Source organism: Chiloscyllium punctatum, chromosome 5, assembly GCF_047496795.1.
Source record: "Chiloscyllium punctatum isolate Juve2018m chromosome 5, sChiPun1.3, whole genome shotgun sequence".
NCBI lineage: Eukaryota > Metazoa > Chordata > Chondrichthyes > Orectolobiformes > Hemiscylliidae > Chiloscyllium > Chiloscyllium punctatum.
The window spans coordinates 44,960,259-44,983,590 of NC_092743.1; the positions used below are offsets into that span (position 1 = coordinate 44,960,259).

Genomic DNA, 23,332 nt, shown 5'->3' on the forward strand with positions numbered 1-23,332 from the left:
GGATGGGCAGTAAATATTTGCCCAGCCAGCAATGTTCACGTCCGTGTCAATGATTTTTATTTTAAATGCTTGAACATTAAGTGTGCCTATTTCAGATATTTAAAATTCTTTTCACGTTTGTGTTGAGTTTACTTGCTCCAGCGTCTGTCGTAATTTGCTCCTGCAGCCTGTACGCTACGCCTCGTATCTCCTCTGGACCCTAGAAGCGCGCTGCCGATGCCGTCGTGCGCGATTGCGTGCGCGCTCTCGGGGCACGGCGTGTCGTTACGCGCGCGCTCGTCGGCTCCAGGCAACCGGCGCTGCTGTCATGGCGGACGATCTGGATGAGCTTCTGGACGAAGTGGAGCTGCGGTTCTGTCAGGACCGGCCGGCGCCGAGCCGCGAGGGAGCGGGCATGGAGGTGAAAATCAGGTTAAATGCCAGTAATTTGTTTCTTCTGAGTTTTAGTGATGTGTCCCCGGGGGTTAGGGAACATGGCTGTGACAACACTACACCATCACACATCAGAGCTTCAGCTCGCCTGCAGCAGGTCTGTCTGCTCCTGGTACAAGGCACAACCTGTTGGTGACCAGAGGTTGCGGCTATTTGTCTCGTTGATGCTAAACTCTGAACCTTTCAGTTTACTATTTCCGGGCTCCGTGTTTGACGAAGCTGTAAAGAACTTGCATTTGTGTAGCGACTTCGAAAACCTCATACCTTCCAAAGTGTTTTATTGTTTTATAGCTGGTGGACAAGGTTATATGTAGTCCAGCAGATTTATTTGGAAGCTGATGAGGTATTTTTGATGTAATAGTAACTGCTGTAATGATTCTGTATTTTCTGTAGTTTTCACTTTATCACCAACATGGTGCACTTTCATCTGTTTGCTTAAGAAATACTCTGCATCTCTGTTCCTCCTGGAACATGGATAATACTTCACTTGTCTACATTACATTCCATCTGCCATGCCCCCAACAACTCTCTCAGCCTGTTCAAATGTTGTCACTAGGCTTTCTTTAACACTTCATTTTTGAAGAGAATATTCTTAAATTATCAAAGGGTTGAAACCAACTAACCAACATTGGTCTCACATTTTTATGACTCAGGGATGGCAAGGCAAACTAAATAGCCTCTCTGTCCCCGGATTTAGACCACATTTAAATCAAAACATTCAGTGACCTTTAAAATTGCTCATTTGTTCCTAATCAGACTTTATAAATATCAGTCTTGGAAACCAACTTTTTAATTTTAACAGAAATTAGCATTTTTAAATTAATATAACTTTAGCAGAACATAAGTGAATAAGGCAATTTAATTAGTATCTACAATCTTTAATTTTCTTTTAATATAATCCCCACTCATCAACAGAGAGTTAAGGGATAATTTTTTTTAAAAAAGTTATATTTTGCTAACCGTTTTAACAATGAATACTGGACCTTCATAAAATCCTTGAACAATGTGTTGTATTATTGGTACATAAGACTGTGTATGTTGCTTAAATGTTTCAATGTCACTAGTCTGTGCAAACAGCATCTGCAGACCTGTGAAGACTTTTTAAAAGAGTGAGTAAACATTGTTTCCAAGATCATCCTTCAGTTTTTTTGTATTATAACATTTCCAGCCAAAGTTCATTTTGACAACTATTCTGCAACTTATTTACATTGGAACTTCTCAAACTCCTGGGTAGTTTACTTGTGTTGTTTTTCCTTGTTTTGTCAATTTTATGGCTGTGCTTTTACTGGTTCTAAAATCCTTCATTTTAGCTATTTCTGTTACTCTTTGTAAAATTATAGGCCTCTTCTTTTAAGCTAATACAACTTGTAACTTAACTAGTGAATAAAATTCAGTTAGTGTTGAATTAGTTTTTAAGGAGCATATTTTTGGTGAAAATTTTGAATAAATTTCATAAATGTTTCCCACTATATGTTTTTCACCATTCCTTTTGTTAGTTTACCCAGGTAACCTTCACCAGCTCTCTCATCACACAAATGTGTAAATTTAAGATTCTTGTTTGTGATTGAAGTATGTTGCTTTCAAACTCAATATGGAATTCAATTTAGAATCACTTGTTCCCCAGAGGATCTTTTCCTCAGATTAACTTTGCCTCATTACATAACCCTATATATCAAATTTGTGCCTATTTGATCCTAGTTTTAGGGAACAATAATTAGTGTGTTGTACAAAATGGTCTTCCAAACTACCATTGCCAATTTGAATAGTCCAATCTATTTGAAGATTAAGATTCCCACGATTTCTACATTGCTTTTGTTACATCATTTTTTTAAAATGTTCTGCCCAATGGAATAACCATTGTTAGAAACATATAAGCTGCTCCCACCATCGTGTACCGATCCTTGTTATTTCTAATCTCCACCTGTATTGATTCTATCTCCTGATCCTCTAAGTTACATCCTTTCTTACTACTGTTCTTTATTATCAGGATCACTACTTCATCTCTTCCAAAGGAAGCCGAAGGTTATTAGGAAGCATGCAAGAATGTGAAGTTGAAGCCACAATTAGATCAGCCATGATCTTATTGAATGGTTCCATAATTCAATAAGATCCACCATTCAATAAGATCATGGCTGATCTAATTGTGGTTTCAACTTCACATTCTTGCATGCTTCCTAAAACAGGCTCAAAAAACCAAATGACAACCACCACCTTCATGTTCATGGCTTCATATGTTCATAACTTTGATACAACTGAGGAGGGAGGAATGCGCTATTTTTCTCTCATTTTACGACTTCATGGTTCACAACATAAATTTGTGTTTTTACCAGTTTCTGGTTTGCCCAGTTGTATGCTTTGAAATAAAAAATCCATCAACCAGGTTTCTTTAATAATCATAAAACTTATTATTTTGAAACAAAACTTACTCCAAGGTAACACAGAATTAGCTAACATGCAGAATATATAATATGAAAATATTAACGTTTACCTGTCTAAGTAACCTGTAAAATGCAACACACACAGACACATGCATTCACAATGGGGTAAAAGAAGGCAAAACAGATTTCTGTCTGCAGGGCTTTTGGGGCGAAAAAACATTTTTGGACCATAATTGTCAGTTGCAGGAATAAAAAAGGACAAGGTGTGGAATGTTTAGATTAGATTACACTCCCTGGAAATAGGCTATTTAGCCCAACAAGTTTACACTGAGCCTCCAAAGAGTAACCCACCCAGACTCATTTCCATACATTTACCCAAACTAATGCACCTAACACTATGGGCAATTTAGCATAGCCAATTCACCTGGCCTGCATATCTTTGGATTGTGGGAGGAAACCCATGCAGACACAGGGAGAACGTGCAAACTCCACAGTTGCCCAAGACTGGAATTGAACCCAGATCCCTGGTGCAGTGAGACAGCAGTGCTACCCACTGAGCCACCATGCTGGCAGCCTACTGTTCTGGCATATGTAGATGAGTATCGCTGACATAGTAATTATCTCTGGCATTGTGGTAGAGACATCTTGTTCAGGAAACACAGCATCAACAAGTCTTTCACTTCAAGACGACAATCAGGTTTTACACTGGATTCACTACAAAAGCGTTTGAAAAACAGGCAACATTTTCTTTCAGCACACTTCCCCAACTGAAAATCCAAAGCCCATAGTTACATGAATAGGATAGGTTTGGAAGGTATGGGCCAAATGCTGGCAAATGAGATTATATTAATTTAGGATATCTGGTTGGCATGCACGAGTTGGATTGAATGATCTGTTTTAGTGCTGTAAGACGCTATCACTGCACAACATTGTTCAAACATAATTGCCATAAAACACAGTGGTAAAAACAGTCAATGTTTTCCTTAAAGTGAGTTCAAGCAATCAAGATCAGCAATTATCTGGAACCACATAGATTCTAAAAAATGCCTTGTTTTCTGAAAAAAAAATTCTGTTATCCTTTCATTGGCCTTTTTTTTAAAAAAAGGAAAATCCAGTTCTCTTCACAATCCTTCAAACTCAAATTCACAAAATAATCCATCCACAATACTCCTGGATCTCGACTATTGTATTAACCACGATAGTATATTTTCATGGAGCAGCTGCAATTTTTCCTTGGATACATACTTTTGCTATGTAACTTCTGCATTTCCTGTTAAAAACGGATATGTCAATCCAGCTAATTTCTAAAACTTAATCTGTTTTTGCCTGTATATTTCTAATGGTTCCTGTATCAGGTTTCATGCATTTTCAGTTAATCTTTCCACTGTTTATCTCGTGAAAAATTTGGATTTGTACGTTCACGGTGGAATCTTATCTAATGCCCATATAATATGTTTATTTAATATTTGTGTTATATTTTTCAGTGCACCTTCAGTCTCATCTAAAGAAATTTCCAGAGAGGAAGATGATTTAAGTGATCTTATTGATGACATTTTTCATGATGATCCAAGTTTATCTGATCCTTCTGTAAGTTGCATACTTTCAAAATAATATTCAAAAAGATGTTACGTATTTATATGAGCTCATCAAACATTATTAGAAACATCCTTCTCATTCATATCATACAGTAATTATTTTAGAATCTCTTGTGTAAATGAAATTTCCGTGCCTCAATTTACAGTAGTAACTGATAGATAATGTATTATCCATGATGAGCTCATACTAGGAGTGAAAACTGTTTTCACCTACTAGCTGTTAAGCTGAAAAATGTAGTGAATTTGGGCAGTGTCAAATCAGTTTCTAGTGGATGTGGGTCCTCAGCAGTAATTAGCATTTTCACATCAAGATGGCACATGAGAAATTCTTCTCAAGTAAAACCTAATTCATATGCATTGTAAGTTGGACAAAGGTGCTCTTTTTCTTATGGAAAGTTGATGGCCTTTCAGTTTTTCTTTAAACAAAGACATCTGTGTCATAAATTGCCAACACAACTGCATGCATTTCATTGGTATGAAACTACTTTTGCTTTGAAATAATCAATATGCTGATTATCACCAACTCGCTTTCAAACGAATGATAAATTTAAGAGGAAACTCAGATGTGCCTAGGGGAAGCGTGTAAATTCAGGATGGAACAAGAAATGAAAGATTTTGACAATAGAATTTAATTGAAGAAGATAGGATAAGTCTTGTGCTGCGAAAAAACACTAACATGGACCTGTTAGGAATATGGCCTGATTCTATTCTCTACATTATATGTAATTCCTATTGTAGTAGAAATTGACAGCATGAAACAGGTAGACAGCACCAAACAGGTAGATGAGAGTAAACCGGTTGATGTGGTGTATATGGATTTCAGCAAGGCATTCAATAAGGTTCTCCACAGTAGGCTATTGTACAAAATGCAGAGGAATGGGATTGTGGGAAATATAGCAGTTTGGATCAGTAATTGGCTTGCTGAAAGAAGACAGAGGGTGGTGGTTGATGGGAAATGTTCATCCTGGAGTCCAGTTACTAGTGGTGTACCGCAAGGGTCGGTGTTGGGTCCACTGCTGTTTGTCATTTTTATAAACGACTTGGATGAGGGCGTAGAAGGGTGGATTAGTAAATTTGCCGACGACACTAAGGTCGGTGGAGTTGTGGATAGTGACGAAGGATTTTGTAGGTTACAGAGAGACATAGGTAAGTTGCAGAGCTGGGCTGGGCAAATGGAGTTTAATGCGGAGAAGTGTGAGGTGATTCATTTTGGTCGGAGTAACCGGAATGCAAAGTACTGGAATAATGGTAAGATTCTTGGTAGTGTAGATGAGCAGAGAGATCTCGGTGTCCATGTACACAGATCCTTGAAAGTTGCCACCCAGATTGACAGGGTTGTTAAGAAGGCATACAGTGTTTTAGCTTTTATTAATAGAGGGATCGAGTTCTGGAACCATGAGGTTATGCTGCAGCTGTACAAAACTCTGGTGCGGCTGCAAGAGTATTGTGTACAGTTCTGGTCACTGCATTATAAGGAGGATGTGGAAGCTTTGAAAAGGGTGCAGAGGAGATTTACTAGGATGTTGCCTGGTATGGAGGGAAGGTCTTACGAGGAAAGGCTGAGGGACTTGAGGCTGTTTTCATTATAGAGAAGAAGGTTGAGAGGTGACTTAGTAGAGACATACAAGATAATCAGAGGGTTAGATAGGGTGGAAAGGGACAGCCTTTTTCCACATATGGTGACGGCGAGCACAAGGGAGCATAGCTTTAAATTGAAGGGTGATAGATATAGGACAGATGTCAGAGGTAGTTTCTTTACTCAGAGTAGTAAGGGTATAGAATGCTTTGCCTGCAATGGTATTAGGTTCGCCAACTTTAAATACGTTTAATTCGTCATTGGACAAGCATACATACGTACATGGAATAGTGTAGGTTAGATGGGCTTCAGATTGGTATGACAGGTCGGCACAACATCGAGGGCCGAAGGGCCTGTACTGCGCTGTAATGTTCTATGTTCTGTGAACTAAGATAATTCATATTTGTACAATAAACAAATATTTAACTATAGTTCATTGCATGAGTATTGCCTTTTCCTAAATGGGCAGGCTGCATTTTGTAGGCCCCATAAGTTTAAGACCATAAGATATAGGAGCATAATTAGGCCATTCAGCCCATCGAGTCTATACCATGATTCAATCATGGATGATATGTTTCTCAATCCAGTTTTCCTGCTTCTCTCTGTGACTCTTGATCTCCTTACTAATCACTATCTATCTCTATCTTAAATACACCAAAGAACTTGGCCTCCACAGCGTTCTGCAGCAAAAAGGTCCACAGATTCATCACCCACTGGCTGAAGAAATTTTTCCTCATCTCTGTTCTAAAAGGTCATCACTCTAAGGTCCAAGTCTCTCCTACTAGTGGAAGTAACTTTTCTACATCCACTGTATCCAGGTCTCTCAGTATTCTGTAAGTTTCAATGAAATCTGCCCTTCTGCCTCCACCACCCCCAACTTATCTTTTCAAACTCCATCAAGTACAGATACAGAGTCCTCAACTGTCCCTCATATGAGCTCTTCATCCCCAAGATCATTCTTGTAAATCTCTTCTGAAAATCTCCAACATTAGAATGTCCATCCTTAGATGTGGGGCCCAAAACTGCTCTCAATATTCCAAAGGTGGTCTGACCAGTGTCTTATACAGCCTCACCAGTATATCTCAGCTTTTGTATTCTAGTCCTCTTGAAATGAATGCTAACCTTGCATTGGCCTTCTAACTGCCAACTGAACCTGCATGTTAACCTTAAGAGAATCCTTAACTAGGGCTCCTAACGTCCCTTAGTTCTTCAGGTTTCTGAAACTTTTCCCTGATTAGAAATTAGTCTACATCTCTATTCTCCTTACCAAAGTGCACAACCTCACACTTTTCCATATTGTATTCCATCTGCCACTTCTTTGTCCAGTCTCCCAGCGTGTCCCTCAACGCTACCTGTCCCTCCACCTTTTTTTTGTGTCATGTGCAAACTAAGCAACAATACTCTCAGATCCTTCATCCAGATCATTAAGATATAACATGAATAGTTGTGATCCCAACACTGACCGCTGTAGAACTCTACTAGTCACTAGCTGCCATCTTGAAAATGACCCCATTATCTTCATTCTCTGCCTTATGCCAATCAGCTAATCCTCCATCCATATCAGTACCTTATCCCCAATATCATGGGCTCTTAGTTAGCAGCCTCATGTGCAGGACCATGTCATAGGCCTCTGGAAATCCAAATAGATCACATCCACTGGCTCTCCTTTGTCTAATTTGCGTGTTACCTCTTCAAAGAATTCTAACAGATTTGTCAGGTGTGACGTCTGTTGATGAAGCTGTACTGACACTAATAATGGACTCTAAAACCTTACCAACAAAAGAGGTCAGGCTAACTGGTCTATAGTTTCCTATCTTCTGCCTCCCTTCCTTCTTAAATGTAGGTTTTACATTAGCCATTTTCCAGTCCTCTGGAACCCTCCCTGACTCCAGGAATTCCTGAAAGATTACCAATGCCTTCACAATCTCCTCCACTATCTCCTTTGGAACTCTAGTTTGTAGTCCATCTGGTCTGGATGATTTATCCACCTTTAGACTTTGCAGCCTCTGTAGCACTTCCTTCTTAATGATGGCCACTACACTCATCCCTGCTCTTTGACAGCACTAAAGTGAGATGAAAGCGCAGGAACATTTCTGTAAACTGAAAATGTATCCCATTTTTAATGTTGAGCACTTTTGTTTTGCTCCATGCAACACATAGTTGTAAGAAAAATATATTAAATGTGCTATTACTATAGGAATAATAATTAAATGCACAATCTAAATTTTCATTCTCCACATGCATTGCAATACCAAAACTTCAGCTGCTTAGACATTCTTGTTCTCAAAACATCCTCATGCATTCAGGTCATGCTAGTTTACATATGTTCTAGATTTGAATCTATACGTTTAAATAATCAGGATGCTTCATTAAAAATTGAAATGAACAATACTGTGTTTCTCAAAGTTGTTCTTGTTATTTAAAATGCTGCTTGTTTGTTACAGAAGTCAGTGCCAGGGCCAATAACAAATTGTACAGGTAACGGAGCCTTTTCTCAGACCAGGGGTAAAAAGTAAGTTGATGATTTTTTAAAATGTAATTTTGAAAGTTACTCATGACCTTTGGTTATAACTGAATTCATATTGGTATGAAATTTTGCATATTTAGTTTTAATCAAGATTTTAAGTTGTACAAAATGATACTATAAAGCACTCCATCTATTTTGAACCTGTTTTGTTTTCTTTAATATTTTGCCTTTTCCTCATTTATCTGTTTACTAATCTGCTAAAATTACATCTTATAAGCAACTCTATGCAAATAAACTGCAAATAGAGCACACTAGAATTTTGGTAATATTTTACCAACAATTTCTCCAGTCATAAAATTAATGGGTAGAAAAGTCACAGCAAGCACACATTCAAATTTACATTGTGAACACCCAATGGGCAAAGTTACCACCTGTTTGCCTCCATAAAAGTAATTATACAGTCATGTATACCTTAGGAATTTTTTTAAAGAGTGTAATTAAAGGATTCTGATGAATTTACTGCTCACCACAATAAACCATCACCAAAACTACAAATCTATTGTTTTCTTCTCCCCTGCATATCTCAGTGTTGAGGAGAAAGTGAGGACTGCAGATGCTGGAGATCAGAGCTGAAAATGTGTTGCTGGAAAAGCGCAGCAGGTCAGGCAGCATCCAAGGAGCAGGAGAATCGACGTTTCGGGCATGAGCCCTTCTTCAGGAAGAAGGGCTCATGCCCGAAACATCGATTCTCCTGCTCCTTGGATGCTGCCTGACCTGCTGCGCTATCTCAGTGTTGAGCTCACCTCATGGCCAATTGTGCTATTTCTGTTTAAAAATAATGCGAAGAGAGAATTCATCTAAAGTTGATTCCTGACCTAGCTTTTCAAACCAGCATTAACATGTTTCTCATTTGTTACTCCTGCTGTAACTATTTCACTTTATATATCAACTTTCATTCAGCTGGAGAATCCTGATCATGTTCTATAACCTGAATCCTGTCTTTATCATTTTTTCAATCTATAAATTGCATGTTTTACATTTACTTCTGGCTGAGCCATCCACACTCAGTTATGAGTATAAAGTCATTCTTACAATTCTGTTATCATTTTCACTAGAACCATGGTTTCAACTGAGTTTAAGTGCAGACTGTTCAAAGCCCCAGTTCATTCTCAGTGTCACACTATATGGAACACGCCTTGCATTACTCATTCATTCATTTTTGTTGTTGAGACAATTTGCATGTGACATTGATGATCACCTCACAATAATCATCAATAATCATATTGAATGACTGAGCAGGCTTCATGAGCCTACTCATGTTTTCTACGTTTTACTGTCTTAGAACTTTTTTAAAAAAATTTTAACTCCTGATATTCATAAAATACCTACAGTGTGGGGGCAGGCTATTTGGCCCATCGGATCCACACCAACCCTCTGAACAGCATCCCACCCAGACCCAACCCCCTACCCATATCCCTCTAACCCTGCATTTCCCATGGCTAACCCACCTAGCCTGCACATCCCCGACACTACGGGCAATCCAAGTTATTGGACTTTTGGAAGACACCAGACCACCTGAAGGAAACCTGTGCAGACACTACGTAGACAGTTGTCCAAGGCTGGAATCAAAGCCAGATCCCTGGTGCTGTGAGGCAGCAGTGCTAACCACTGAACTATCGTGTCATCCCCTCAACAGGATGTCTCCTCTCTCCTTCCCAATATTGTTAGACCTGAAATGAATCGCTAGAGAGTTTGAAATTTCAAGAGATTGAATAGACTGAGGTAATTTTGCTTAGAGCAGAGGAGACTGATGGGAGACAAGATTGAGATGTATAAAATTATGAGGGGCATAGATATGGTAGAGAGGAAAATAATTTTCCTCTTGGTGGAGGGACCAGTGACAGGAGGCATAGATTTAAAGTAAGAGGTAGGAAGTTTAGAAGATAGTTGAGGATTAAAATTTTCACCCAAAGGGTGGTGGGAATCTGGAACAACGCCTGTAAGGGTGGGGGGAGAGGCAGAAACTCTCATAACATTTAAGAAGGATTTAGATATGCACTTGTGATGCCAAAGCATACAAGTCTACAGGCTAAGTGGTGGAAAATAGGTTTAGAATAACTAAGTGGGTGTTTTTGACTGGCGCAGACCAATGGACCAAAGGACCTTTTTCTATGATACAGATCTCTATAACATCACCTAGATGTTGTTCCTACTTATACCTGTTCATTCGGATCAAAGCCTGAGAGACTGCTTCTATTTCCACCTAGTTCACCCTATCCTCCTGACTGACAGTCCCAGTCTTCCCTTTTTGTTGTGCTTTCTCTGAGGAAGTGTTGAGAAAGTTGTGCAAAATTTTTCCCATCCTTTATATGTCAGACTATTTCTAATTCATATTCCCAACTCAAGGATTCTTGAATTGAATTTGCATAAGACCAAGATATTTTGTGCAGATGTGCTATATCTGGATGTCAAACTTCTTCATTACAGGAGGGTACTAATGGAAAACTTGATGCTAAAATCATTGATCATCATGGTTAACCTTTTAGTAAAACATATGGATTATAATTTAGATCAATCATATTATCAGCTGTTTCTAAGAATACTGAACAGTTATTGACAATTTTAATAATGAGCCCATTATTCTTTGTATGAGTAAATTCTAGAGAAAGCAGCCTAATTTATATAATCCCTCATAACTTAACATCTGAAATCCAGATATCATTCTTGTAAAAATAAACTAGGAGAAAGTGAGGATTGCAGATGCTGGAGATCAGAGCTTAAAAATGTGTTGCTGGAAAAGTGCAGCAGGCAGCATCAAAGGAATAGGAGAATCAACATTTCGGGCATAAGCCCTTCATCAGGCGAATGACATGTTTAAGCAGGACAACTGCTGTAGAAGGCTTATGCCCGAAAAGTCGATTCTCCTGTTCCTTTGATGCTGCCTGACCTGCTGTGCTTTTCAAGCAACACATTTTTAAGCATCATTCTTGTAAACCTATGTTGTCCTTCCTGTAAAGCTGACATGTCGTTCCTAAGGTGGAGTGCCCAAATCTGCTCTCTTTGTTCCAAGTGGGGTCTAAACAGGGTTTTTTTTAACTGCAGCAAACTGCATCTTTATACCTCAGTCTTCCAGATATAAAGGCCAGCATTCCATTAACTTCCTTAATTATTTTCTCCACCTGTTCCTGGCATTTTAAAAATCTATGCACTTGTACTAAATATCTTTGGACATCCATTGCATTTAGTTTCATGTCATCTGGAAAGTAACCTGATCTTTTCTTTATTGATTCAAAATTGGTAACTTCACACTTGCTTACATTGAACTCCATTTGCCATAGTTTTATCCATTCACCTTCTCAATCAATATCCCTCTGTAATTTAATGCCATCATCTACACTGTCTGCAACCTTGTATATATGACTTTCTACACCATTATCCAAATCATTAATAAATAATGTGATTTTTTAAGGACCTGGCACAGACCCTTGTGGGACACCACTGGTCAAATCCGGCCAATTATTTTCTTTCACCAACCATTCAACCAATTTCCCAGCCATGTAATTAATCTGCTCTCAATTCTTGGGCTTCTATCTCAGTTAACAGTCTCCTATGTGAGACTTTATCAAATGAAAGCCTTCTGGAAATCAATATAGACAACACTCATTGTCATTCCCTTGTCCACTACTTCAAAAACTTCATTGAGGTTTATCAGGCATGATTTACCTGTCACGAATCCATGATGACCTCCCCTGATTAACTGAAAATTTTCAAGGTCTTCTGTTACCCCAACCTCAATTATAGACTTATAACAGTTTCCCTGCTACCATAGATGGTTCTGATGAAGAGCCACTGGACTCAAAACATTATGTCTAATTTCTCCCCACAGATGCTGCCAGACCTGCTGACTTTTGCCAACAATTTTTTGTTTTTTTGTTTCAGATCTTCAGCATCTGCAGTACTTTGATTTATGTTAGGCTAACTGATCTGTAATTCCCTTGTTTTCCTCTTTACCCTTCTTAAAAAGGGAATGGGAGAAAGTGAAGACTGCAGATGCTGGAGATCAGAGTCAAGAATGTGGTGCTGGAAAAGCACAGCAGGTCAGGCAGCATCCGAGGAGCAGGAGAATCAACATTTCAGGCAAAAGCCCTTCATCAGGCGAATGACATGTTTAAGCGGGACAACTGCTGTATTGACAATGCGCTCCCCTACTACTTTTAACACCCTCAGATGGAATTTTCACTCTAATTCTATTAATTTCCTCATTATTGGATACTTTACTTACATTAATTTTATCCAGTCATGTTCATGACTGTCAGCAAGTCTCCTATAAAGAGCAGGTTGAGATTTAATTAACATTCAAAAACATCATCAGAGCCATAACATAAACTTATACCAATGTTGTTAGAAAATATGTAAAATACTAAAGATTAACCCATATTAGCCAGGGCCAGGAAGAATAGGAGGGATCCATTCAGACCTCATGAGGAAGCCTTTGGTCCAACCATTACTAGTTGTGGCCCACAGTTTCTGCCACCCTAGTCTAGAGGGAGGGCTCCTCAACTGTCTGCCTCCTCCTTTGACAGCCTGAAAAATCCACCCCACTAACTAGTCTATCCCATGGGTCCTTTGCTGTAGTTGCCTTTTGCCACATTGCTTCTTCCCAACACCCAGTCAGCCTGTTAGTCTGCAGAATGACATAAACAATTTAAAGGAAGACTTACCTTAAGATTGGCAAGACTTCCATATCTCTGGCCTTGCTGGGGTTTTCACCTGCTACTTGGTTTGCTTGTGCTATCCAAGCTTACCACTTCATATCAGATAATGTGTGCAGATTTTTAAAAACATTCCTTCTATTATCCCTTCTCTATCCTGTCTGTGTATGTTTTTTTTGATGTGGCTAATGAGCAGTAAAGATAGGGTTGAAGTGGTTTGTCAACGTACTAGAAGTGTGAACACCACAGAGGGATCATTTTAGATATATTGAGCTGCGTACATCATCCAAAGAGAACTATCTTGAATATTTTGTTTTCAGGTGTTGTCCAGTTTATCTCGGCGGCAGTTCTGCACCTCTAGGATTGGGAACAAATACTTCTCCGAGGTATTTTTATTTTCAGATTTGTTTTCATTCATCCCTAATTGTAGTCCATGTCAGACAAAATTTTGGGGAGCAAAATCAAATGGATGTATGCACTTGTTTTTATATCATTTTTAAAATATTGAAATATTGTGTTTTTGTAGTATCTACATCTACAACCAATGAAACACCAATAGTGACCACACTGTCACCTATGCATTTCCTCGAGTCCCAATCACATCTATCTATTTACCATGATACTGAAACTGTTGCATGAGGTAGAAGAGCAGAATTAGGCCATATGGCCCACTGAGTCTTCTCTGCCATTCAGCTATTTGATATATTTCTTAACTCCATTCTCCTGCCTTCTCCCTGTTGCCCTTGATTCCTTGATCCCCTTACTAATCAAGAATCTATCTATCTCTGTATTAAAGTCACTCAATGACTTGTTCTCCCCAGCCTTTTGTGGCAGTGAGTTACAAAGATTCACTGCTGTCTGGTTGAAGGAATTCCTCATCTCAGTTGAAATTCTTCCTATATCAATTGTTTATTACCTCTACTACAATTTGCTACTACAGTACCTTATAGAACATTTCTTCATATAAAACCTAACATTACTTTTTAATGCCCTAATATATTTGGTAAAGCTGGAATATTCATTTTTGCCAGGAATGAGTAAATTCAAAGTGAGAAATACATGTCCAGAGCAAGCCTATTTGAAATGCAATTCAGCTATGCTGCCTCTTAAACAGATAGCTCTGTCCTGTAATATCACAATGATCACTCTGGCATAAATTCAGAAGTTAGTGCATTACCATTTGACTCTCCAGTTGTGATAAGAAGATTTGCCATCCTATATTAATAAAGACTTGTATTTAAATAATAGCTTTAACTTTGAGGGTCATAGAGTTTTTCACTTCATCTTCGACCACTAGCAGGTGGGAATATCATCCATAGAACAGTACCTTCAACAATGCAACACTCCCTCACTGAAGTTGAAGTAAGTTGTTTGCAGAGTCCTGAACTGCCACAATCATACTTTAGCTAGTGCTAAAGATCAGCTTCCCACCATCCCCTTCTAATACTACTCGGATCACACATTTAGAACATTTTTCACTATCATTTTTAATGGGACCTTCTGATTTCCCTTTTTCCCCAGAACTTCATGTGTGACCTGGTTAGTGTTAGTGATGGAGGGATGTTTAATGTCCTTACTCATGTCAGCCCCTGGTTTAACATGGAGAATATGGTTGTTGTCATCTTCCACATTTGAATAATGAAACTTAGTGCTGCTGGTTCCTCATTATTGGACCTAAATCTGAACGATACTGAGAAGAGTTGAAACTTAGCTATATCCCCTTAAGGAAACAGTGAAAATTGATGAGTAAGTCAACATTGAAGGTAGTCCTTCACAATTATAAAACAATAGTTGAGCCCCATAGAGTCTAAGAAATAACTGTATTGATTTTGTTTGTGAAAAGTAAGTTTTAATAATGTCAATATACATGTTGTCAGAATGATAGCTTGCTTTGCCAATTCCACTGTTTTAATGTGGTTATATAATTTAGTTTGTGATGTCAAAATATTTGTTTTTTAATAAACAGAACGTGTGACCAACTCCGCTGTACTACCTGTGACTTTAGAGTAATTGCACTTGATGATTATGAATGGAACAAGTCATGTGACTACTTTTTTTTCAGGTATGCGTGACTATGTACAGATATATATCTGACAGTTCCAGTATGAAACTGGAAAATTTAAAATGTTCCAAACAAACTCATGTGTAATATTGGGTTTTCAGTTAACATTCATATAGTCCCGAATGTTGCTGCAAAATTAATGGTGGGATTCTTACATATTAAAAATGCTATAGGCAAGTGACAGGATTTCACTGAACTGAAATCCTATAGTTACAATCTAATTTGCCATCATTAGCTTTGTGAAAGCAGTAATTTTCTATCCAGCTTATGGTTTAAATGAATTGCTGAAGTTGCATGGTTTATACAGACTAAATTGCCGCAGAATGTTAAGTGCAGTACATTCCAGTCCAAGTGCCTAGTTAACATTGCAGTAAGTTTTTAACTTCTGCTAGTCAACCCCCTTCGGGCTGCAAATTCACTGTCTACAAGTATGAAGTTTCATTCCTACAGGTTTTCAGTGTTGGAGAGTGTAAAACTCTCTCCCTTTTCTTTCCATCCTAACATTCTTTCTTTCCCTCTGCATTTCTCCTTGTACTTGATTTGACATTGAATTCACCCTTTCAATGTTACATATACGTTACTGGTTCAATCCACAGTTAATCAATCTATTTAATTAAGGGACTGCAAGAGAATTGGTATAATTTATTTGTATATATTTCATTGTGCAAATTTTAAAATATAAAATGAACCAAAACTTTTTCCTAACTCCATATCTAGCTGCATTATATTAGATTGTCATCTATGCATTTCCTCATGTCCAGGTTAGATCATTGTGCTTCATTCTTTAATGCAGCAGCTTAAAGGAAATTAAGTTGCTTGTCCTGTTCAGACAAACTTCTGATACTGGTTCCCTCACTGTAGTGTTACCAGCTCATATTTATCATGCAAATTATTTTTAAAATTATGACTTAGAATTTTATGCTCAATATTTAGGGTTCCTTGCTTTCAATTTCAGAAATCAAAATTAGTAAAATAAGCTAATAAACATTTTGTACTGTTCAAAACTTTGTTTCAATTCTTTTTGCTTTTATAATAAAGTTTATCAACGTGTCAAGAACAAACAAATATTGGCAATCTCAGGCATATTACTGTGACTTGTCTCTACTTTGGACAGATTTTGTAAATGCAAAATAAATAAAATAAAAATAGATTCATAGAGTTAATTACAGTACTGGAGGAAGTTATTGGATCAATATCAGCCCTTTACAAGGACAACTTTTATCACCTCTCCCTATCCCTGTAGCTGTTCAACTTTCTCTCTTTAGATGTTTATCCATTTCCTTTGTTAAAAATATATGCCTCTGCCACATAGTCAGGCAGAGCATATCAGATCTTAACCCTGTGTTGAGCTATAAACATTTTTTCTCATGTACCCACTGGTTAGTCTGCCATACAGTTTAAAGCAGTGTCATCTCATGCTCGGCCTTTTTGTCAATAAGAACAGTTTCCTGCTGTCTACTCTGCCTAGATCCCATATGCTTTTGATCAGTTCTGCTCTCAACCTTCTTTATTGTAAGGAGAATAATACCAATTATCCCATCCCTGAAACTATTACCATAAACCTGTTTTTTTGTAGTTTCCCCAATGCTGTCTAATCCCTCTTAAAGTGTAATGCCCAGAATTGGACACAATGCTTCAGTGAGGCAAAACCAGAATCTGTATTCTCTAAATGTTCCTCATTATATATTGTTTTGTGCTCTGTGATTCTAATTATAAAGTGTAGGACACTATATATCTTTTTAACCATTTTCTTGACCTACCCTGCCACCTTCAGCAATTTTTGCACAAATACAACCAATCTCTAACATATCCTTTATTGTGCATTTCATTGTTTCCCTTCATTGTTCCTACTCAAATGTCTTACTCTTCTCTTTAAATTTTATCTGCCACCTGTCTACTCACTCCACCAGCTTGGTTATGCCCTCTTGAAGCCGATCACTTCGCTCCTCACAATTCACAATGCATCTAAACTGTGTCAATTGCAATTTTTCTAAATTGCATCCTTCACACTTGAGTCTAAGTCATTACTTTGAACAAGTATTATCGATTCCTGGGGAAATTTGTCATATGCTTTAGTTCAATCTTATAAACAACTCTTCACCACTACTCACTGTTTTCTGTCACTTGGCTAACTTTACATCCATGCTGCTACTTCCTATTTTGTTTCATAGGCTTCAATATTGCTGGCAAGTTGATTGTGTGACATAAAAATAGAAAATGTAGGAAATACTCAGCAGATCAGGCCGCATCTTTCCATGAGAAAAGGTTTAACATTTCAGGTTATGTTTTTATTTCAGTTTTTAATCATTGCAGCACTTTACTTTTTGTTGAAAGCATATTGTCAAACACCTTTTGAAAGCATATTTACACTACATTACTCTCATCAACCCTTTCCCACCTTTAACTATGATTGAAGTTACCGGCCCACAGTTCCTGATTTTAGACTTGCATTCTTTTTGGAACAAACATTTTGCATTTGCAATTCCTCTGCTATCTCCTTGTATTTAAAGAAGATTGGAAAAGTATGGCCAGTACCTCAGCAAATAAAAATTAAATGCTGTATGCATATTAAGTTGCTGGCAGGGCTAAATTTGCAGGTTGTAAACAGCTTCATGCAGTGCTGTTTACACCATGATTTTCTAAGCTTACTACTGGAATAAACTATTTAACAATTTGTGAGGCAGTGGGAAGAAGGAAATCATCCAACATTGTCAGGAGAGCATGTCAACACAGGGGAGCAAGGAGCTGTGTGTTATATGTGACAACGAGGAGGAGCCTAAGTTAGTTACATGTAGAGTTGAGGAGGTAGAAGAGTTGGAAAATGATGCATTCAAACATAATCACAGAATAGTACAGCACGGAAGCAAGGCCACTCAGCCTGTTATATCTGTACTGATTTCTTTTTAAGGAGCAGTTTACCTAATGTCATTCCCCGGCCTTCTCTCCTTAACCCTGCTTTTTTTAACATCATAATCCAATTCCTTTTTGAATGCCATAATTGAACCTGTCTCCATTCCTTTGATTAGCCAATTACCTTAAATCTTTGCCTCCTTGATCTTTCCACAATGGGTGCAGTTTTTGTCTCTGACTGGACCCCTTATGATTTTGAATGCCTCTAATGAATCTCCTGTCAAGTTCATCATCCTGAAATCATTTTCATGAACCTTGCTTGCATGCTCTCTAAAGCCTTCACATCTTTTCTAAAATATGGCTCCAGAACTGGAGACATTATTCCAGCTGAGACCCAACTAGTTTTCTGTACAGGTGTAACATAATCTCCTTGATTTTGTATTCAATGCCCTCATTACTAAAACATAGCATGCTGTATACTTTGTTAACTACTTTTTGAACCTGCCCTTTCACTTTTGTACACACAATGATCCAGGTTCCTCTGTTCCTGTATCCTCTTTAGAATTGCTGCCTTTGTTTTGTATTGTCTGTCCAAGTTCTTCTTACCAAAATGAATCATATTACACTTCTCTGCATCTCCTTCTTACTATTCACAATGCTTTCACATTTCATATCAGTCATACATTTTGAATTTTTTACACTGTGTGACATGGTCTTGAACTTTCTGCAGTTTTTGACATGATCAAGAAGAAATATCCAGTAGTTAGAGTTTCACATTGCTGTCTCTTCACCTTCCAAGGTCATAAATTCAAAGTCCCGCATGAAGGAAACCTTTCTGCTTCTGCAGTTCCTTTAAGACAATTCTCAAAACCTAACTCTGAGCTTTTGCTCATATATTGTAGCATTTACTAATATTCTATTCCCTTATGTTTACAAGAATGATATCGAGACTCCAGTGATTAAGTTGTGAGAGAGATTATACAAATTAGTCTTGCTTTCTTTAGATTTAAGGTTAAAGGGTGATCAAATTGAAGTCAGGAAATGATGGGGTAGATAAAGATAAACTATTTCCAGTGGTTGGGGATTCTGGAACTTACTAGGAGCCATGGTTTGAGAAGTAAGGCCAAACTGTTCAGGAGAGATGTTACGAAGCACTGGTATACACAAAGGGTGGTAGATGTTTGGAACTCTCTTCTACAATGGTCACTGGACTCTGGATCAGTTGTTAATTTTAGATCTGAAATTGACAACCTTTTGTTAAGCAAAGATATTAAGGGATATAGGCAAAAGGTGGGTTTATGGAGCTAGGCTACAGATCAGCCATGATTTCATGGAATGGTGAACAGGCTCAAGGTTCTGAATACCCTTAGTTCCTATGTTCCTATGATATAGATTGCAACTAACTGATGTCCAAGCACTGCTGCTTGCAGCATAGTAGTTACATCCTGCCATCTCAAAAAAAGACATGTCCATCCCTATTCTCTTGTTATGTGTCTGTTAACCAATCCTTAGTCAATTCTAATAGATTATCCCCAATCAGTTGAGATCTTGTGTAACAGCCATTTTTTTGTACTTGTGTAATTAAATGCCTTCTGATAATTCAAATACAATATCCTTCCAATGTTATGTTCATATTTGTCAAACATGGTTTCCCTTTCATTGAATAATTGTGCAAAATGTACCAGGAAGATCTAACCGACAGGCTTTTCACGTGAATGCAGTGGCTGATTTGATGTTTCACCCAAGTTTGATCATCATTGTTAGTAATTGTAGGAAAGCAGAAAGGAAGTTGCTATTAAAAGAATGAACTCCTCAGAAGTATGAGAATAGAACTTGAGAAAATAACATGATTGGACAACAACACATCCAACAATGATAAACATTTAGTACAGTGTCCAGTAAAGTGCAGGAAAAATATATTCATAAAAGAAAGAACAAATGAACATAAATGGGACACAATGGATGAATAACATCATAAGCGAAAGATTGAGCATTAGGAAGAAGGTAGGCATTAAGTCAACAGGAGAAGACTTATGATGACAGCAAATATTAAGAGATTAAGAGGTAAGTCACAAACACAGTTAGCAAGGCAAAGAGGAACTGTGAAGTTATAATATTGAAACAAAATGATAAAAGATTCTATCGACATATCAATAAGGAAGACTAGAATACGTTAGGAATATGGTATTAGGGAATAGCCACCACAATGCTAGAGATGGCAGAAATCTTAAATAATTACTTTGCTTCAGTATTTACCTAGGCCGCAGTTATTAATTCTTGTTGGTAAAAGATTTATCAGGGGACTATCGGAAAGCTAATGCAATCGTATATTTAAGAAAAGGAACAGAACATAGACATGTAATTTGTAGGCTAGGCAGCTTAAGATAAGTTATGGAGGAAAAAGAAAAGTAGAATTTCTACTAAAAGAGATAATCAAAGAACCTCTACAAATAAGAGTATAATAGTGAATAGTGGACATGGATTTCAAAAATGAAGATTTTCTTCCATCAACCTTATTGATTTTTTAAAAAGATATAATTGGGACAGAAAATGGGTAATAGAGCAGACATAGGTAATTCTGTCAATGCAATTTTAAAAGACTTTCAATTAGATGCTAATGAATTAGGTTAGACAATATGGAATTAAGGAACAGGTGACAGAATGGATTGGTGGCTGGCTTCAAGATAGAAAGCAGAAGATGGAAGTAAAGATTGGTGCCAGAAGGTGCCAAGTGGGTCCCAAAAGGCTCAGTACTGGAACCGTTGCTGTTCATAATTAACATTGGTGAGTTAAATTTTGCAAACCATTTTAGACATTTAAGCAACTTATCAATTTGCATATAGCACCAAATTTCAGGGCGGGATAATCAGTCCTGAGGAAGACTGCATCATATTGTTGGAAAACATTTAATTAACTTGAAGAATGAGCAAATAAAATTCAATATAGTCAAAGGAGAGGGAGTATATTTTAGCAGGAATAGAAAATCACTTATTATTTGGTAGGTGCAAGTCTAAATAGGGTAACACTGGGAAATGGGACTAGTTTAGTTTGGGAACATGGTTAGCATGGACTAGTTACACCAAAGGGTCTGTTTCCATACTGTATGACTATAGTCCAGAACACAGATACACAAGTTATGAAACATTGTCACAGATTAACAAACCCCTTGTCAAAAGGGGCAAATTGAATTTTAGGCTTTACTTCTGAAGGAATGAGTAGGGAAGACTATCCTAAACCTGAATGGAACTTGGGTTAAAGTATTGTGTGCTTTCCGGTTGCAATATTGTAAACATTATATAAAGATGCTGAATTCACAGGCTGGGCCTCTCGTCAAAAAAAAAGGATGAGGAGTGACCTAGTGGAGATCTTTGAAGGGTTTTGGTGGAGCTAATACAGAAAGACTATTTCTGCTTATGGGGATAAGCATAATTGGAAGTTCTCAAAGTATGATAGTCATCGAGAAAACCATTACACACAAACTGGTGTAAATGTGGAACTCTGTATTTCTGGGAATACTTTAAGTGATGATATAGATGAATTTAAGCTGATGAGAGAGGGGGATAAAGAATTATGTTAGATTTAGAGGAGGAAATATGAGAGGAAATAGAACCACTTATGTAAATAAATTCAGTACAGATCGTTCCACTAGTTTTAATTACAAATAATAAATGTAATGTTAGGCCACATTTAAAATGGTATACACCTACATTTTTTTTGCTTTCACCAACAGAAACAACATGCCCAACTTAAACAAGTTGAAAGCGAAGACATTGAGTAGGAAAGGTACACGAGCATATGCCTGTCAGTGCAGCTGGAGGTCAATCCAGGAACTGACAGACCTCAGGGAAGAACAGGAACTTCGATGGGTGTGTGGAAAACATTGAAAACTTTCAAAGCACACTTGTCTCTTCCAGTCACCATTAGATGGTTGGTCCACTGTATTACCTGATATAATATTGTAGATTTATTTTTTAAATACAAGGCGAGTTGCAGCAATTTAATTTATTTTTCTATACTTTTTGGTTAAAACATTCTTTAATGTTGTTCTAATTCAATAATGTGGTTTAATAAATGTATGTCACTAACACTAAATAGAATTCAGTTTTTCTTATATTGTGGAAAATACAACTGACAATAGACTTTACCTTGCAAAGCATATTGTGCAGGCAAGACCAAACTGACCCAAGTTTGATACAAAAATCCACATGAAAAGTATACTTAAGATTTAGATCAACCTGGCTTTCCCACTGGCACTAGAGTTTTAGGCACTAGGAGTTATTTTCAGTGTTATCTAATCAAATGATTTTGACTATGCACAAGGAGTTATTAGATAACTTGCTACAAAATGGAAAATGGTGTTGCGTAAATGACGAGAGCATAATTACTTGGGTTTAAAAAACAGTTGCACTGGAAGAGGTCCTTGTGTTAATCCCTTGTGTTTACTGCAATGCTTTTTTTTTCATGACAAGTTTTAAATGATGTGAAGATCACTTTCTAATGGATTGAAGAATGCACTTGGCTGCATTTCTCAAAGTGAATAGCATTCATTACAGCTGGAAAAATGCTCAGAGTCCAGCAGCATGGAATTTGTAGCACAAATCTAAATATGTATGCATAACATTCAAACTCAAGCCTTGGACATGGCAAATGTCCCTAAGATGGAACAGAAACCACTTTTAAAGCAATCTTGGAGGTCACAATACCTTTAAAGCAGGAAGAAATCTCCTGAATTTATTAAATTATCTATACTGGAATTTCTAAAATGAAAAAGCTATACACTGGATAAACCAAGGCCAATTACACAATGATCGTTACACTTTTTAGAAGAGTTTTGCTGCTGTGACAAGTATTTGGTCAAAAATGTAAATAAAGTTTTGGAATATTGGCATGTAATTGTTGTGGCTTGACTTGAACATTTATAAGTAATTGTTTCAGCTTCACTGTTAGGAGTTGGAAATTCTAACTTATTTTAAAGAGCTATACATAGTGAAAGTGTTAAGCTTGCTGAAATACTAATACATTATGTACTTTGACTTCAGTGGCCCAGATGAAATTGCATTTGATCTTCAGAATCCACCAGATATTTTTGATCCATTCTCTCATTTTGCTGTCTTTTCCATTTGTTGCCAAGATATGAATGATTTCTAGAGCAAACTACACCAAACCTTAATTTTATTTTGCCACATTCAACATATCTAGACTTCTGGGAGATTATTTTGGCAAATCAAATCTAATGTTTTGATGAACTTATAGGAAAATA

The 23,332-nt window shown here is 37.4% G+C and overlaps 1 protein-coding gene across 1 annotated transcript; it reads left to right on the forward strand.

The window, feature by feature from the left end:
- Nucleotides 1-284: 284 nt before the first annotated feature.
- On the forward strand, nt 285-22,960 carry cfap418 (cilia and flagella associated protein 418). Its single transcript, XM_072570183.1, has 6 exons — nt 285-411; nt 4,295-4,397; nt 8,426-8,493; nt 13,481-13,546; nt 15,127-15,222; nt 21,803-22,960. The coding sequence occupies exons 1-6, from the start codon at nt 308-310 to the stop codon at nt 21,954-21,956; spliced, it is 591 nt and encodes a 196-aa protein (XP_072426284.1). The 5' UTR covers nt 285-307; the 3' UTR covers nt 21,957-22,960.
- Nucleotides 22,961-23,332: the final 372 nt, after the last annotated feature.

Coding starts and splice junctions, on each gene's coding strand:
- cfap418 (XM_072570183.1), top strand. CDS start 308: ATGGCGGACGATCTGGATGAGCTTCTGGACGAAGTGGAGCTGCGGTTC. Junction 8,494..13,480: donor TCTCAGACCAGGGGTAAAAA/GTAAGTTGATGA, acceptor TTTTGTTTTCAG/GTGTTGTCCAGTTTATCTCG. Junction 15,223..21,802: donor TGTGACTACTTTTTTTTCAG/GTATGCGTGACT, acceptor TTTCACCAACAG/AAACAACATGCCCAACTTAA.